At 34.9% G+C, this 19,675-nt stretch overlaps 1 protein-coding gene across 1 annotated transcript in view; it reads right to left on the bottom strand.

The window, feature by feature from the left end:
- Positions 1-3,073: 3,073 nt before the first annotated feature.
- LOC120353141 overlaps positions 3,074-19,675 on the bottom strand; it is a 76,333-nt gene continuing 59,731 nt past the window's right edge. The window contains exons 4-11 of the mRNA XM_039435856.1: positions 18,130-18,145; positions 15,799-15,924; positions 13,257-13,371; positions 12,384-12,396; positions 11,725-11,760; positions 8,025-8,032; positions 5,687-5,745; positions 3,074-3,368 (exon numbers count right to left, since the gene is read on the bottom strand). Of these exons, the coding sequence (XP_039291790.1) occupies positions 3,283-3,368; positions 5,687-5,745; positions 8,025-8,032; positions 11,725-11,760; positions 12,384-12,396; positions 13,257-13,371; positions 15,799-15,924; positions 18,130-18,145 (459 nt within the window). The 3' untranslated portion in view covers positions 3,074-3,282. The remainder of the gene's footprint in view (positions 3,369-5,686; positions 5,746-8,024; positions 8,033-11,724; positions 11,761-12,383; positions 12,397-13,256; positions 13,372-15,798; positions 15,925-18,129; positions 18,146-19,675) is intronic.

Below are 19,675 nucleotides of genomic sequence, written 5' to 3'. Positions count from 1 at the left end.
CACTAAACAAACTATACCGAAGAGTTTTCTGTACGATGATGACGTCACGATATGGCACTAGATGTTGGCTTCATCGACTTTCAGTATGAATATACAATGGGCCGTGTCTATTCTATAACTGGTCAAAAATATTTTGTTGACCGAGCGAAGTGAGGTCTAAGATTCAAGTCGACGGTTTGGCATTTCTCTTCTTAATGTCTTTAAATGTTGAGCATTTACGGCAAAACGCGGTAATAGATTTTCATGAAATTTGACAGGTATGTTCCTTTTTAAATTGCGCGTCGACGTATATACAAGGTTTTTGGAAATTTTGCATTTCAAGCATAATATAAAAGGGAAAAGGAGCCTCAGTCATAAGTCAATATTAAAGTAAATATCAGACTATAGAATTATTCATCATAAATCAGCTGACAAGTGATTACACAGATGTGTGGAGAAGCCAGTCTATTACTGTATCTGTATAAGGTCTATAGTTTCATTCAACGACATTAAAGAGGTATGCATCTTTAAGTTGGGTTTACACCAAAGTTATTAACAAAATGGTTAGAACTTAATCCCTATAGATTCTATTAGATTGAACGGAAGTTGACAAACACATATGCTTATCATGTGTATGATAAGCTATGTCCAATCCAATATTATCCAAAAGGATTGAGTTATCAACATTTTTTCAATAAATTTGGTCTAATCGCAGCTTTAAGGTCTTTGGTTTCAATATTTTGTTTTGCAGTCATGGTATTATTATGCTTGCCCATCAGTATCAATATTCTTACATTCGAAAAAACTAATTCATAGGTGAATAAAATAAAAAATAAACTAAATAATGCTGGAGACATTATAATATTTTGATTCTAAAAAAATAATTTTCATCAGATAGAAAGATCATCACGGAACTGAATGAATTATATCATATGAAATACACATTCAAACGTGATCTGAGTTTGTTAACATTAAAAACAATTAAAACTGCGTGAGGTCTACTGTTCACAGAACTACTAGTATAAAAGGAAAAAGGAGCCTCCTCCATACGCCAATATTAGAGTAAAACTCAGACTATAGAATTATTCATCATAAATCAGCTGACAAGTGATTACACAGATGTGTGGAGAAGCCAGTCTATTGCTGTATTTCCATAAGGTCTATAGTTTCAATCAGGTACTTGTGGATGAGAATACTGCGTGAGGTCTACTGTTCACAAAACTACTAGTTAGAAGGAGAGAATGCAAATAAAACAATTGGTTCAATGCTTCAACACACACACACTTTATTAACCCCAAAAACCCTGTAGATAATAAATGAAATAACAACAGTAATTATAATAATTACATACAATAATATAATAAAATGATAAGAGAATTCAATGTGATGAAAATAATGATAATAGGAAGGAGATATACATTCATGTTATTGTTTGACAATTTCCGATAAAATCCTTTTTTGTTGTTATCATTAGTTGCTGCCTGCTGGTACAGCTCCCATGGTATTCTCCCAACCCAATTTCAGTCTGTTGTGGGAAAGCATGCGCTGGAACAGCTCTGCAAATCAAACAAAATAGTTATTAAAGTCTGTGATATATTACATTTAACATGAACCCATTTCTCCCTCCACAGTTTGTAGCATAGACACAGACGGACATCCTGCGCACAATTGGATGCGCCATGTCATTTTGCTTCATGTTCTTGTGATGAAAACATCTCTGTGACATACACAAACCAATATACCTGCTGACCAGTACACTACTTGGAACATTGCCAGCAATAGATGGAGGGGAGTGTTGCCGCGTTGCGTTACAAAGCTCTCTCACTCAGACACAAAAGAAAGAGAATGCTGCTAGGTAGTGGGAGTGATTAGTGGAGGATAGAGCATCGGACCTCTCCGTCTTCGAGAAAGAGCCGTGTTAAAAGTAATTTATCTTGCACTTTAGCTTATCCATCATCTACAGTGTATATGAACTTCCTACCAATAAACTCTAGGGCAGAGGTTCTCAAAATGTGGGGCGCGACCCCCAAGGGGGGCGCGATGAATGCTCAGGGGGGGCGCAAAGCTTAGTTTTAAATTTACTTCTAATCTTTTTATTTCCAAAATTACATGTGACTAATATCATAGAGAAACAATAGCGTAAGTAGATATCCAATGGTATAGGGAATTTATGTCGCAACTTTTACTGTTATCTTAAGCCGATAGCCCACGTAGCTCTTTCCTGTGAAGCTTTATGACGCTGGTAGTATCTCATATTGTGCCGTTCATACACTCTTACCTGGTCAAAACAGTAAAAATCAACAATAATCGACAGTAATCGACTTGGGATAACAGTAAAAGTTACGACATAAACGCCCTATACCATGGGATATCTACTTATGCTATCGTTTCTCTATGCTAATATTTACTCATAAAATATTTATATCAACCGTATTGTCAAATTCAAATTCTCAATCAATGAGTGCTCCCTCAACATGATAGAAAAAGAAACCCTCATTGATCTCCAAGGTGACTTTGCGCTTAAAATGAAGTTTGAAGAATATTCTCTCATATATCCTTCTGGATTGGTGTGCAAAAGATTGGCTTCTACCCAATTTTGAGTGAAAAGGCATTGAAGATATAGACTCCATTTGCTACAATTTATTGACCGAGCGAAGTGAGGTCTAAGATTCAAGTCGACGGTTTGGCATTTCTCTTAATGTTTAATTGTTTGAATGTTTAAATGTTTATATGTTGCGCATTTACGGCGAAACGCGGTGATAGATTTTCATGAAATTTGACAGGTATGTTCCTTTTTAAATTGCGCGTCGACGTATATACAGGGTTTTTGGAAATTTTGCATTTCAAGGATAATATAAAAGGGAAAAGGAGCTTCCTTCATACACCAATATTAGAGTGAAAAATCAGACTATAGAATTATTCATCATAAATCAGCTGACAAGTGATTACACAGATGTGTGGAGAAGCCAGTCTATTGCTGTATTTCCATAAGGTCTATAGTTTCAATCAGGTACTTGTGGATGAGAATACTTCGTGAGGTCTACTGTTCACAGAACTACTAGTTAGAAGGAGAGAATGCAAATAAAACAATTGGTTCAATGCTTGAACACACTCACACTTTATTAACCCAAAAACCCTGTAGATAATAAATGAAATAACAACAGTAATTATAATAATTACATACAATAATATAATAAAATGATAAGAGAATTCAATGTGATAAAAATAATGATAATAGGAAGGAGATATACATTCATGTTATTGTTTGACAATTTCCGATAAAATCCTTTTGTGTTGTTATCATTAGTTGCTGCCTGCTGGTACAACTCCCATGGTGTTCTCCCAACCCAATTTCAGTCTGTTGTGGGAAAGCATGCGCTGGAACAGCTCTGCAAATCAAACAAAATAGTTATTAAAGTCTGTGATATATTACATTTAACATGAACCCATTTCTCCCTCCACAGTTTGTAGCATAGACACAGACGGACATCCTGCGCACAATTGGATGCGCCGTGTCATTTTGCTTCATGTTCTTGTGATGAAAACATCTCTGTGACATACACAAACCAATATACCTGCTGACCAGTACACTACTTGGAACATTGCCAGCAATAGATGGAGGGGAGTGTTGCCGCGTTGCGTTACAAAGCTCTCTCACTCAGACACAAAAGAAAGAGAATGCTGCTAGGTAGTGGGGGTGATTAGTGGAGGATAGAGCATCGGACCTCTCCGTCTTCGAGAAAGAGCCGTGTTAAAAGTAATTTATCTCGCACTTTAGCTTATCCATCATCTACAGTGTATATGAACTTCCTACCAATAAACTCTAGGGCAGAGGTTCTCAAAATGTGGGGCGCGACCCCCAAGGGGGGCGCGATGAATGCTCAGGGGGGGCGCAAAGCTTAGTTTTAAATTTACTTCTAATCTTTTTATTTCCAAAATTACATGTGACTAATATCATAGAGAAACAATAGCGTAAATAGATATCCCATGGTATAGGGAATTTATGTCGCAACTTTTACTGTTATCTTAAGCCGATAGCCCACGTAGCTCTTTCCTGTGAAGCTTTATGACGCTGGTAGTATCTCATATTGTGCCGTTTATACACTCTTACCCGGTCAAAACAGTAAAAATCAACAATAATCGACAGTAATCGACTTGGGATAACAGTAAAAGTTACGACATAAACGCCCTATACCATGGGATATCTACTTATGCTATCGTTTCTCTATGCTAATATTTACTCATAAAATATTTATATCAACCGTATTGTCAAATTAAAATTCTCAATCAATGAGTGCTCCCTCAACATGATAGAAAAAGAAACCCTCATTGATCTCCAAGGTGACTTTGCGCTTAAAATGAAGTTTGAAGAATATTCTCTCATATATCCTTCTGGATTGGTGTGCAAAAGATTGGCTTCTACCCAATTTTGAGTAAAAAGGCATTGAAGATATAGACTCCATTTGCTACAATTTATTGACCGAGCGAAGAGAGGTCTAAGATTCAAGTCGACGGTTTGGCATTTCTCTTAATGTTTAATTGTTTGAATGTTTAAATGTTTTAATGTTTAAATGTTTATGGCGAAACGCGGTGATAGATTTTCATGAAATTTGACAGGTATGTTCCTTTCTAAATTGCGCATCGACGTATATACAGGGTTTTTGGAAATTTTGCATTTCAAGGATAATATAAAAGGGAAAAGGAGCTTCCTTCATACACCAATATTAGAGTGAAAAATCAGACTATAGAATTATTCATCATGAATCAGCTGTTTAGTGGCCTATAATACTACCCGTTCAAAAACATCGAACATCTTAAAAATGTATCTTTCCATCAACGTTGTAGACAGTTGCAGCCAGACCTGATAACAGCGCTCACACTCACATTCCGGGACGACACGTCACGGTACGATAGGACAGAAAGCTCCATGTTTATTTAGGATTTTTCTAGACATTTTAAATTGATAAATTATTTATTAATTTTTGAGAAAACATAACAACAGGTCAATGTAACTTACTGAGCGCGATGTCTACTGTTCACAGAACTACTAGTATATTAACCAGCTGAAATCATATGTCAGCGAATGAATGACTGTCTGCGTGATAGCTTCCAAATAGCTTCAGCTGATGTTGAATGAAAAAGACTAAGAAATTGTCAAAAAACCACTGATTTATTGATAATTAGAAAGACCGGTTTCGGTTATTACACCATTGTCAATCTCTGATAAACTAAAACTAAATACAAGAGCAGCAGAAGCATAGCAATGGTGTAATAACCGAAACCGGTCTTTCTAATTATCAATAAATCAGTGGTTTTTTGACAATTTCTTAGTCTTTTTCATTCAATATGAATAACTACCACAATATCAACTTCTCAACTACACAAAAAGTCAGCTGATGTTATGAATGAATGAATTAAAAAACTGTAGTAATCGCATGCAATGAATTCTTCAGCTGACAAATTATAAATCAAAACAATTTTTTGTCTTGTGTACTTTCAATGTTATTTGTTGTATCCTGAAAAAGGATGAAGGAGTGAGTCAATTTTGTTGTTCAACGAACCTGAACTGAAAAAAGGTTCGAAGAATACGTGTTCAAAATTTGAAGCTGGTTGATCAATTCTTTCTAAAGTTATTGTAGAACATACAAACAGACGGACAACGATTTTGGCAGTAAGTTAAGAGTGAGTATTCCAATTATTTGCTTACCAAGGAAGTCAATGTTCTGAGAGAGAGCGTATTTTTCACCTGCCTTATGAGAAGAGTCACTTGTAATTGAGAGAATGTCAGATGTAGATGAGAATAGTCAATAATTGTATTTGAGAAGTCATCACTTGTAATAATTGAGAATAGTGAATTGTATTTGAGAGAATGTCAGATGTAAATGAGAATAGTCAATTGTATTTGAGAAGTCATCACTTGTAATAATAATTGAGAATAGTGAATTTTATTTGAGAAAGTATCAATTCAATTTGAGAACATACGATTTGAAATCTAGAAGTTGTCAGTTGTAATTGGGAAATGATTTTAAAAAACCAGTAGGCTACTTCCAGTACTTATATTTTACTTTCCTTGTCCTATTACCATAGGTAAGGAAAGTATTGCTTTCCGAAAAAAAATAAGGTACCCCAATTTCTAAATTTCTATACGTTTCAAGGTCCCCTGAGTCCAAAAAAGTTGTTTTTGGGTATTAGTCTTTATGTGTGTGTGTGTGTGTGTGTGTGTGTGTGTGTGTGTGTGTGTGTGTGTGTATATGATTGTATGTGCGTCTGTGTACACGATATCTCATCTCCCAATTAACGGAATGACTTGAAATTTGGAACGTAAGGTCCTTACAATATAAGGATCCGACACGAACAATTACGATCAAATGCGATTCAAGTTGGCGGCTAAAATTTCGAGTGGAATAGATTGAGCATGAGAATCTCTACAATTAATGTTCAGTAACATTTCCACCTAAAATTAAAAATAAACTCGAAAATCGAGAAAATGTGATTATCCAATAATTGCAAACTATTGGCAACTGTTGATTCTATTAAATGATTCACTATGAAGAGATAGCAGACCTCGTGTGTCTCCAGCGTTATTACCCTGTCACCAGCTGGTTCTAATCTTTGAATAGTAGACTTGAGATGCGCGGGAACACTACCGTAGCGTCAGGTGATCAATTTTCATAACGGCAAGGAAAGTTGTGTGAGTGCGACACACCAGATTTTTTCATAACTGTACTCATGAAAAATAATAATATTATTATTATTATAATATTATTAATCACATTATGATAATATATTTAATATTCCAATAAAACGTTTAGTTTTCGAATAAAAAATTATCTTCAAGTCCCAAAATCCATTGAAGAGTTACCGAAATGCTTGATCAAGAGATTCAATTGATTGATGATAAAGTTCAATAATTGCGCCTTGAACATAGAGAATTTGATCTTCATTAAGTGCAATACTCCACAAAATGTTTGGAAACAAAAGTCGTGTTGCCAATATATACATAGAAATGATACTCATAATTATTCGTAAACAGTAGAGGGGAAATACTTTCACCATTGAGAATATTAATTTTCCCCCATGCGGAGACTATGTTAGTTATTGGAATATTGTGTATGTGTATGTGGTACAGTATCCTTTGCTGCTCAAATCAATTTAATTTCAATTTATTTATTAACTTACATACAATCAAACCTGTACTGTAGGCTACAGAAGAGTCACGACATGTCAATTGGAAAATTTTCTCATTTTCAATTGATATATTTCTCAATTACATTTGACGATTTCTCAAATACAATTCACTATTCTCAATTAAATGTGATGATTTCGCGAATACAATTTACTATTCTCATCCACATCTGACATTCTCTCAATTACAAGTGACTATTCTCAAATTAACTTGATACTTTCTCAAATAAAATTGGAAAAGGTGTAGTCAATTGTATTTGGGAAGTCATCACATGTGATTGAGAATAGTGAATTGGATATGAGAAGTTGTCAGTTGTAATTGGGAAATGATTTTAAAAAACCAGTAGGCTACTTCCAGTACTTATATTTTACTTTCCTTGTCCTATTACCATAGGTAAGGAAAGTATTGCTTTCCGAAAAAAAATAAGGTACCCCAATTTCTAAATTTCTATACGTTTCAAGGTCCCCTGAGTCCAAAAAGTTGTTTTTGGGTATTAGTCTTTATGTGTGTGTGTGTGTGTGTGTGTGTGTGTGTGTGTGTGTGTGTGTGTGTGTGTGTGTGTGTGTGTGTGTGTGTGTGTGTGTGTATATGATTGTATGTGCGTCTGTGTACACGATATCTCATCTCCCAATTAACGGAATGACTTGAAATTTGGAACGTAAGGTCCTTACAATATAAGGATCCGACACGAACAATTACGATCAAATGCGATTCAAGTTGGCGGCTAAAATTTCGAGTGGAATAGATTGAGCATGAGAATCTCTACAATTAATGTTCAGTAACATTTCCACCTAAAATTAAAAATAAACTCGAAAATCGAGAAAATGTGATTATCCAATAATTGCAAACTATTGGCAACTGTTGATTCTATTAAATGATTCACTATGAAGAGATAGCAGACCTCGTGTGTCTCCAGCGTTATTACCCTGTCACCAGCTGGTTCTAATCTTTGAATAGTAGACTTGAGATGCGCGGGAACACTACCGTAGCGTCAGGTGATCAATTTTCATAACGGCAAGGAAAGTTGTGTGAGTGCGACACACCAGATTTTTTCATAACTGTACTCATGAAAAATAATAATATTATTATTATTATAATATTATTAATCACATTATGATAATATATTTAATATTCCAATAAAACGTTTAGTTTTCGAATAAAAAATTATCTTCAAGTCCCAAAATCCATTGAAGAGTTACCGAAATGCTTGATCAAGAGATTCAATGATTGATGATAAAGTTCAATAATTGCGCCTTGAACATAGAGAATTTGATCTTCATTAAGTGCAATACTCCACAAAATGTTTGGAAACAAAAGTCGTGTTGCCAATATATACATAGAAATGATACTCATAATTATTCGTAAACAGTAGAGGGGAAATACTTTCACCATTGAGAATATTAATTTTCCCCCATGCGGAGACTATGTTAGTTATTGGAATATTGTGTATGTGTATGTGGTACAGTATCCTTTGCTGCTCAAATCAATTTAATTTCAATTTATTTATTAACGTACATACAATCAAACCTGTACTGTAGGCTACAGAAGAGTCACGACATGTCAATTGGAAAATTTTCTCATTTTCAATTGATATATTTCTCAATTACATTTGACGATTTCTCAAATACAATTCACTATTCTCAATTAAATGTGATGATTTCGCGAATACAATTTACTATTCTCATCCACATCTGACATTCTCTCAATTACAAGTGACTATTCTCAAATTAACTTGATACTTTCTCAAATAAAATTGGAAAAGGTGTAGTCAATTGTATTTGGGAAGTCATCACATGTGATTGAGAATAGTGAATTGGATATGAGAAATCGTCAAATGTAAATGAGAAGATATCAATTGAAAATGAGAAAATTTTCCAATTGACATGTCGTGACTCTTCTGTAGCCTACAGTACAGGCTTGATTTGAGCAGGAAAGGATACTGTACTACGTACACAGTAATACAATTACTACCATAGGCTTTGCATGGGGGCAAATTAATATTTTCAATGGTGAAATTATTTCCACTGTACTGTTTACGAATGATTATGAGTATCATTTCTATGTATGTATTGGCAACACGACTTTTGCTTCCAAACATTTTGTGGAATATTGCACTTGATGAAGATCAAATTCTCTATGTTCAAGGCGCAATTATTGAACTTTATCATCAATCAATTGAATCTCTTGATCAAGCAATTCGGCAACTTCTCAATGGATTTTGGGACTTGAGCATGAAAATCTCTACAATAATTAATGTTTAGTAACATTTTCAGCAGGAATTGAAAATAAGCTCTAAATTCGAGAAAATGTAATCATTCAATTGCAAACTGTTGGCAAGTGTTGATCAGGCACGGCCCTAGGAACTTTGCCGCCCTGGGCGAAATCGGCAAACGCCGTCCCCCCCCCCCAACCAGGTATAATAATTGTTCACTTAAAAATTTGCCCGAAGGTTATCAGCTGTTTAAGTTAAAAATGACATTTAAACAAATATTTGACAAATATAAATATTGAGGAATAAGTGCAGGCAACGAATGCATAAAGGTATGGAGGGAAAATTTTGGAGCACAATTTTCAACTCTACAGCTCTTTCAAGGATAGTAAGAGGATTAACATATCAAAAGTCCTCACCCTTACACCATGTTCTAAAGGGGTGGGGGTGGTTTGAAATTACCATTTTTCATTTTTCTCATATATCTCGGAAACTATGCATCTTATGAACATCTTTATTCAAAAGATGTACAAAATTGAAGCTCACAAAATTACCAACAAGTTTTGTTTCCTACATTTTTTAAATATCTCTTATAGTTTCTGAGATATCCGCACTTGAAGGTGAGACATTTTCTGAAAAAACACTTCTGCCTCCAATTTTTTCATCTTTTCGGCCTTATAATTTTTGAACGATTGATAAAAAAATCCGTGCTGATTATAAGCTGACTGAGCATCAAATTATCTTCAATTTGATGTATATTTTCACTGTCTTACGCATTTCCCTTCGACTGTTGCAGCAGTTTTAGTGTTGAGAGTGAAAGTTTTGTTTGGTAGAGAATTTCGATAAATCTGATACTTTTTGAGATATATATGTTCTAAAGTGATGAATTTTCGAAAACCCAGTTTTTTCCATTTTTCGCTCTTTCAATTCTTATAACTTTCCAACAATTGATGGAAAAAGAATGTGCTTACTACGAGATTGTAGAGCATTAAATTATCATCCATTTCATGTATAATTCGACAATTTCACGCATTCCCATAATTATGACTGTTGCAGCAGTTTTAGGTTTGAGAGTCAAATATCAAGATTTGCAACAAGTGACTTTTTTTCAAATATCACACTATTCTGTGATCATAAATTGGAGTGTGCTTCAGTATGAGTACCCATTGGAACGTCTGCGGAACTGAACACTGGGGGTGTTTCTAAACTTCCTACCAAACAAGACATTCAAAACTAAAACTGCTGCAACAGTCGTATAGGAATGCATGAAATAGTCGAATTATACATGAAATAGAAGATAATTCAATGCTTGACGTTCCTGGGACAATGTTGATTTCAGATATATGTCTTCATTAGCTTGAGTTTGGAAAAGCTTCTTATAAAATTTTACTATTCACATTGAATTATTATTTATTTGCATTTGAAAAATTTCTGTTCCATAAAATTTGCCACCCCAAAAAATCTGCCGCCCTGTGCGGCCACCCGGTCCGCCCACCTCTGGGCTGGGGCCGGGCCTGGTGTTGATTCTATTAAATCATTCACTACGAAGAGATAGCAGACTTCGTGTGTCTCCAGCGTTATTGTCCTGTCACCAGCTGGCTTGGATCTTTGAAGAGTAGATACGCGTGAACACTAGCGTCAGGTGATCAATTTGTGCGCCAAGTGCGCCACACCAGATTTTTTCTCTCCCTATCATGGACACATTGTATGAATCAATGAAGAATTCTGCCGACCACATAGAAATATATGGCGGAAAAGAGCAATAGTTATTTGTGCAACTAGTGCGCAAAGTGACAGTTTGCTGCACCGAAAGAAACGTTTACGCCCGAGCCGTAGGCGAGGGCGGAATGGCTTCTTGAGTGCAGCAGAGGAACTTTGCGCACGTATTTCACATCAAGTTTTTCCTATAGTTACCATTGAATATGAAAAGTGGGTAATTATGGGTAAAATTGCCTGAAATGCATCAAATGTTTTTCTGTGTAATTTTATTATTGATAAAAACCTTAATTTATTGTCAAATTGAATAAAAATGTTGTCCTTGGTTATAATATCCAATACTAATAATAAGCGCGTTGTGCTTGGTTGCACCTCTGCTCACTATAGCAGCCACAGCAGTCACTGTTACCAACTTCATTTTGATTTTGCTGCACTGTTGCTCCATATAACCTACTAACTATTTTGTGTTGCCATGTTGCAAATCTGGAGTGCAGAAAAATTTTTCCCGCACTAGAGCGGAAAAGTGATTCTTTGCGTTCTGTAATCAGTACAGCAATGGCCACTTTTCAACGTAACTGTAGGAAAGGTAAATTAATTTAACTCACAAGAATTCCTGGTGCTGAAGAAGTCCGACAAGTGCCTCTTTCTTGCTCAATTTGTTGTTGTGGTCCTTGTCATAGATTCGGAAGAGAGCGCGTATATGAGAATCTGAGAGGTGCACTGAAAAAAGTTAAAACTTCAAAGTGAATATTCATATTCATTTAATAAAACTTCATAATATTGGAATATTTCTATTATTGGAAACATAGAATCATACAGAGTTGGTGAAAATTATAAAAACATTATATTATAGAGAATATATACTATAGAAAATTATTGACCGAACGAGGTGATGTCTAAGATTCAAGTCGACGGTTTGGCATTTCTCTTAATGTTTATATGTTGCGCATTTACGGCGAAACGCGGTAATAGATGTTCATGAAATTCGACAGGTATGTTCCTTTTTAATTGCGCGTCGACGTATATACAAGGTTTTTGGAAATTTTGCATTTCAAGGATAATATAAAAGGATGAAGGAGCCTCCTTCATACGCCAATATTAGAGTAAAAATCAGACTATAGAATTATACATGAAATAGAAGATAATTCAATGCTTGACGTTCCTGGGACAATGTTGATTTCAGATATATGTCTTCATTAGCTTGAGTTTGGAAAAGCTTCTTATAAAATTTTACTATTCACATTGAATTATTATTTATTTGCATTTGAAAAATTTCTGTTCCATAAAATTTGCCACCCCAAAAAATCTGCCGCCCTGTGCGGCCACCCGGTCCGCCCACCTCTGGGCTGGGGCCGGGCCTGGTGTTGATTCTATTAAATCATTCACTACGAAGAGATAGCAGACTTCGTGTGTCTCCAGCGTTATTGTCCTGTCACCAGCTGGCTTGGATCTTTGAAGAGTAGATACGCGTGAACACTAGCGTCAGGTGATCAATTTGTGCGCCAAGTGCGCCACACCAGATTTTTTCTCTCCCTATCATGGACACATTGTATGAATCAATGAAGAATTCTGCCGACCACATAGAAATATATGGCGGAAAAGAGCAATAGTTATTTGTGCAACTAGTGCGCAAAGTGACAGTTTGCTGCACCGAAAGAAACGTTTACGCCCGAGCCGTAGGCGAGGGCGGAATGGCTTCTTGAGTGCAGCAGAGGAACTTTGCGCACGTATTTCACATCAAGTTTTTCCTATAGTTACCATTGAATATGAAAAGTGGGTAATTATGGGTAAAATTGCCTGAAATGCATCAAATGTTTTTCTGTGTAATTTTATTATTGATAAAAACCTTAATTTATTGTCAAATTGAATAAAAATGTTGTCCTTGGTTATAATATCCAATACTAATAATAAGCGCGTTGTGCTTGGTTGCACCTCTGCTCACTATAGCAGCCACAGCAGTCACTGTTACCAACTTCATTTTGATTTTGCTGCACTGTTGCTCCATATAACCTACTAACTATTTTGTGTTGCCATGTTGCAAATCTGGAGTGCAGAAAAATTTTTCCCGCACTAGAGCGGAAAAGTGATTCTTTGCGTTCTGTAATCAGTACAGCAATGGCCACTTTTCAACGTAACTGTAGGAAAAGGTAAATTAATTTAACTCACAAGAATTCCTGGTGCTGAAGAAGTCCGACAAGTGCCTCTTTCTTGCTCAATTTGTTGTTGTGGTCCTTGTCATAGATTCGGAAGAGAGCGCGTATATGAGAATCTGAGAGGTGCACTGAAAAAAGTTAAAACTTCAAAGTGAATATTCATATTCATTTAATAAAACTTCATAATATTGGAATATTTCTATTATTGGAAACATAGAATCATACAGAGTTGGTGAAAATTATAAAAACATTATATTATAGAGAATATATACTATAGAAAATTATTGACCGAACGAGGTGATGTCTAAGATTCAAGTCGACGGTTTGGCATTTCTCTTAATGTTTATATGTTGCGCATTTACGGCGAAACGCGGTAATAGATGTTCATGAAATTCGACAGGTATGTTCCTTTTTAATTGCGCGTCGACGTATATACAAGGTTTTTGGAAATTTTGCATTTCAAGGATAATATAAAAGGATGAAGGAGCCTCCTTCATACGCCAATATTAGAGTAAAAATCAGACTATAGAATTATTCATCATAAATCAGCTGACAAGTGATTACACAGATGTGTGGAGAAGCCAGTCTATCGCTGTATTTCCATAAGGTCTATAGTTTCAATCAGGTACTTGTGGATGAGAATACTGCGTGAGGTCTACCGTTCACAGAACTACTAGTATAAAAGGAAAAAGGAGCCTCCTTTATACGCCAATATTAGAGTAAAAATCAGACTATAAAATATTTCATCATAAATCAGCTGACAAGTGATTACACAGATGTGTGGAGAAGCCAGTCTATTACTGTATTTGTATAAGGTCTATAGTTTCAATCAAAGACATTAAAAAGGTATGTATCTTTGAGCTGGGTTTACACCAAAGTTATTAGCAAAATGGTTATAACTTAATCCTGATAGATTCTATTAGATTGAACGGAAGTTGACAAACACATATGTCCATCATGTGTATGATAAGTTATGTTCAATCTAATATAATCTAAAAGGATTGAGTTATTAACATTTTTCAAATAAATTTGGTCTAATCGCAGCTTTAATATCGGGGACCGAGCTTCGTTCTGGAGTACAAAAGCATGAAAAATTTATAACGAAAGTTTAAATTATAATAGCACTAGCCGTCAGGCTCGCTTCGCTCGCCATATCCGTCTAGCCAGGGGGCTCCGCTCCCTGGACCCCCGACTGGATCGTCCAAGAATGAGATCAGCAGGCTCGCTTCGCTCGGCTGCATTTTTCATTTGAGCACTTTTATCATATGCTAGGACGATCCAGTCGGGGGTCCAGACTAAACGTCTGGCTGAACGGATATGGCGAGCGAAGCGAGCCTGACGGCTAGTAATATATTATTTCCAGGAATAGCTCTGATTGAAGTAGCAGTGCCCAATCAATTTTTCTGCGATAAATGCATTTCAATCTTCAACTTGGTGCCTACCTAACAAAGTCAACTCAACTTAATGCCAACCTGACAAAATTATTAATTTAGTTACCAGTTGACAACTGTTTCGAAGAGGTACTCTCTCTAGATTATAGTTCTATATTAACATATGGTATGGACATTTTTCAATTATAATTAAGAGAATAAGAAGAATATACATGCTAAAAGACGAACTTTAAACCCTTAAAACCACCCTTAGAGTTAAAATATTGCCAAAAGATATCTTAGTGCGCCTCTAGAGGGCCAACTGAACATACCTACCAAATTTGAACGTTTTTGGTCCGGTAGATTTTTAGTTTTGCGAGTGAGTGAGTGAGTGCCATTTCGCTTTTATATATATAGATGATTCATACAGAAATGTTCTATCTAATCACAGTAAATTGAGATTAATTCCCCGAGGGATGGAAAAATTTCCCTCACAAAGGCCCAGTTGCACAAAAACCGGTTAAATTTTAATCATGTACACGATATCTCGTCTCCCAATAAACGGAATGACTTGAAATTTGGAACTTAAGGTCCTTACAATATAAGTATCCGACACGAACAATTTCAATCAAATGCAATTCAAGATGGCGAAAATGTTGTCAAAAACAAGGGTTTTCGCGATTTTCTCGAAAACGGCTACAATGATTCTAATTAAATTCATACCTAAAATAGTCATTGATAATCTATATCAACTGCCACAAGTCTCATATCTGTAAAAATTTCAGGAGCTCCGACCCATTTATGCAAAGTTTGATTTTAGATTCCCAATTATCAGGCTTCAGATACAATTTAAACAAAAAAATTTGAGTGGAAAAGATTGAGCATGAAAATCTCTACAATTAATGTCCAGTAAAATTTCCACCTAAAATTGAAAATAAGTTTGAAATTCGATAAAATGTGATTATCCAATTGCAACTGTTGATTCTATCAAATCATTTACTATGAAGAGATAGCAGACCTCGTGTGTCTCCAGCGTTATTGTCCTGTCACCAGCTTAGAATACTAGACTTTAGATACGCGGGAACACTAGCGTCAGGTGATCAATTTTCATTCCGGCAAGGAAAGTTGTGTGAGTGCGCCACACCAGATTTTTCCATTGATGTGGAAATGTTGGGATGTACTCACCCCTATCTGTGTTCTTCGGATCCGTCCTTTTTTCATAGAATGTTTTCATGAATTTAGAAAACTCTTCGTATTCGATATGCTCGTGATCTCCATCTTCATCCTGTCTGGCAGCATCGTGCGCGTCCCCTGAGTACAAAATTTGAAAATTAATGAAAATTAAAAAATTGATGAAAATGTCAAATTCAAATTGATTCGCAGGCAATTCATGAGTGCAAATACGGGTAATAAGAGAGGAAAGTTGGTAGAATCCATTCGTGAAAGCTGTAGACTAGGGATGGGTATCGAAAGACGAAACATCGATGTTTTTTCTCCTGAACATCGATAAGTGAAAAACATCGAACAGTAAACATCGATGTTTCTAAACATCGATGTATCGATACCCATCCCTACTGTAGACATTATGTATAAGACTCATGTGTGGTCTCTTATTATGAAGAAAATAATATCGAGTCACCGAGCTTCACTCGTTATTTATCTGTTGATAAACAGAACACAATCCTTCAGAATGATTGATTGATTGAGTGCTTTATTTATGTAGATGACAATATATACTGGCTCATACACTTATATACAATAGCTCTCAATACAGCAAAATTATAGATGAATTTACATAATAGAGACTAAGAAAATAATTATTGAACTGTATATGATATGAAAAAGCAATTTGTAATATAATGACGATATTGTTATGCATCTACATAAATTGGCGGAGCTTTGGACATATCAATGTCCATTCTTCGGAAACAATATTAAAAATATCCTCCCCACTAACTCTCTACCAAAGTAGATAATAATGATTGGGGAAGGACTAACCGATTAAATGATTGGTAAAGCACAGCCCAAAACGGTTTCTTCCGAATTTTGATTTATACACTATAAATGGTCCAAAAAGTAGGTTATGTTTCATACACTTGGATTCAGGTCCAATTTTCAGTCCAAATATTTGAAAACAGAAAAGTTCTAATTGAGATTGTTCACAAACCAAATCGGATAACAAAATAACACTCACTAATAACTTAAAACTGTAAAATAATTATTAACTTTGAATATTATGATATACTCTAATTCAGAATTATAATCCATTAGCAGGTAACCCATGCTTTGGAAGGGTCTTTCTTAGAACTTGACGTGTTGAAATCTAGAAGAATTCAAAATAGGCCTCTAAGAATCCTCGATTGATTACGAATGTATATGCTGCATTTCAAGTAAATCAGTATGACCACTATTCAATTAAAAAAAGAAGTTGGATTCAAAATGGCGGAAAAAATTTGGGTGTGACGTAAAACCTGTTTTTATCATTCGAAAAGGATCCCCAATCACACCTATTTTCTAATTTCCCTTGTAAGAGAAATCAATCTTCTGCTGCTTCCATACAAACTGGAAGCATGACAAATAATCAAAACTTGACAAACTGAAAACTTGATGTAACCAAATCTTGAAGAATTCAAAATTGTTCTATAACCACCCTCGGTTGAGCAATAATCTTTATGCAAAATTTCAAGTTAATCAGTTCAGTAGTTCTGACGTGATAATGCGTCAATCATAATTTCCCTATACTTTACACCTGTATAGGCTACGTTCATAATCCAGTTCTTTCTTTTATTATAGTATAGAAGATGATAAATGGATGGATGATCATTGTTATTTTACTAAGAGATAGGATATTTAAGTTGAATAGTTTCCCTTTAAGAGGGAGTTTTGACAACCCACAGAACTCATTTTTCATTTGAAGATATAACAAAAAGGTGCAAATGACCTTATTTTTTTGATCAGCTTGCCAAAATACCCCTCATTCCAATATTAAAGTTTCCGACTGACTGTACAGTGAGTCAGTCATTCTATCAGGGCTCGAATAATTTTGAAATTTTAATTAAATAAAAATGGAAGAATATAATTTCTTTACGTAAATAACAAAACCTTCATTCAAAGACATATCAACTGCATGCATTTTCATATTGCCGATACAGCATTGATGAAACTGTAGACGTTTATTTAGCACTTTGTCTCAAAAATTGTTATAGCTGAAAAATTTTTAATCCATGCCACGTGCAGGCCTAAACATTGCATCAGGAAAACGAAGTTTGAAAACTATGTTTTTCAGGTAGAAAGCAATATAGTAACAGATGTTCCTTTTTTAATTTCGACCATATGATTTGGTGATTTTTTATGAAATCGAATGTACCATCAATGAAATTTAAACAATTTACACTATTGTTTCTGTAAGACATTACTCTCCTAAAATCATACTCTTAACATAAACCTACCATATACGTTTAAGTAATTTATTACATATTATATTCTAGTAGTTAATTTAGAGTGAATTCAACTTACAGATTGCCTCTTGGACCTGAAAAAGACAACAATACAATCATTTTATTCAAGAATATATTCTAATTTGATTCTATTGTAATATAATAGGAATTACTCAATTGTTTGAAATTGCAACGTTCAGTGTTTTTAGCGAATCAACACACATATACCATGGAGAGAATAGGCTATAGTGAGGTCCACGTTATAATGACAGTATTTGATCAACTTTGGTTCCGCTATCCTTGTCTATCATCCAACAATACAGGTGGTACGATCAATTTCTAGCTCCACAACGATGCCAATTATGTTTTTGACAGTGTAGAAGTATAATTAATCAATGCAGAGAATCGGCATCGCTATTCTTCTATCTTCATCCACTGCCATTATAACGTGGACCTCACTATAGTCCCGACCGTGAACGACAACCTGACACCTCGCACCCTTGCGTCAGGTGTCCCCCCGACTAGTTGTCACCTCCTCAGAAAAGTTACAACTAGACGGGTATGGCTCACGTCTACTTGTCCCCTAAAAACCGGTTTTAAAAGGGGACAACTATAGTGAGGTCCACGCTATAATGGCAGAGAAGAAAGATAGGAGAAAACGTTGCCAAGTCTCTCCATTTTGCCACTGAGTGTACACAGCTGTTACTCAATTCATCCCATTAAATTTAATCTAATAATAATTATCATTCCCTTGATAAAATAATCAATTTTATGTCAAATTGATCAAGAAAATATATTTTTTCATAATTTGATTCAAAAATTGGCTTTCATGACTGAGATCAGATTTTTATCTTTATACAAACCTGAAATGGCGGCTAATTTAAAAAGCTGTGATACAACAATCTGAATTTCAAAACAACAGAAATTGAGTTATTTGGTAGGTACCTATACTATTCCAATTTCCTTCAAAATAATATGAAAATAGAAATTCTATTTAAAAATAAGTAATTTCAATGGATTATTGAATGAAAAAGACTAAGAAATTGTCAAAAAACCACTGATTTATTGATAATTAGAAAGACCGGTTTCGGTTATTACACATAAACTTTATCAGAGATTGACAATGGTGTAATAACCGGAACCGGTCTTTCTAATTATCAATAAATCAGTGGTTTTTTGACAATTACTTAGTCTTTTTCATTCAATATGAATAATTACCACAATATCAACTTCTCAACTACACAAAAAGTTCAATGGATTAATTCTGAAATAACTTTTCAATATTATTTATACCGGTACGAGTAGGTATAACCTATACATGTAGGCTAACTGAAGCATGTATGAAGTCTAGGATGGTTAGTTATCAACTTTTAAAATGTCATTTCAGGTATTTTAATTTGTGTTTCTCATGAGGTAATGTTTAAAAATTATTTCATTGTTTCAAAAATACATTTTAAATCAATTACACGACTTGTGTACTCATGTATTATGATAGAATGAAGAAAAAAAATGGCGGCTAATAATATGGTTTATTCAGCTTTGTACAGTCACTGTCAAAAGTAAATATAAAATATTCTGGCAGACAACATTGCAAAGCGAGAGAGAGATAGCGCTATCTGTTTTGT

Source organism: Nilaparvata lugens, chromosome 9, assembly GCF_014356525.2.
Source record: "Nilaparvata lugens isolate BPH chromosome 9, ASM1435652v1, whole genome shotgun sequence".
NCBI lineage: Eukaryota > Metazoa > Arthropoda > Insecta > Hemiptera > Delphacidae > Nilaparvata > Nilaparvata lugens.
This window is presented reverse-complemented; position numbering and strand designations above follow the sequence as displayed.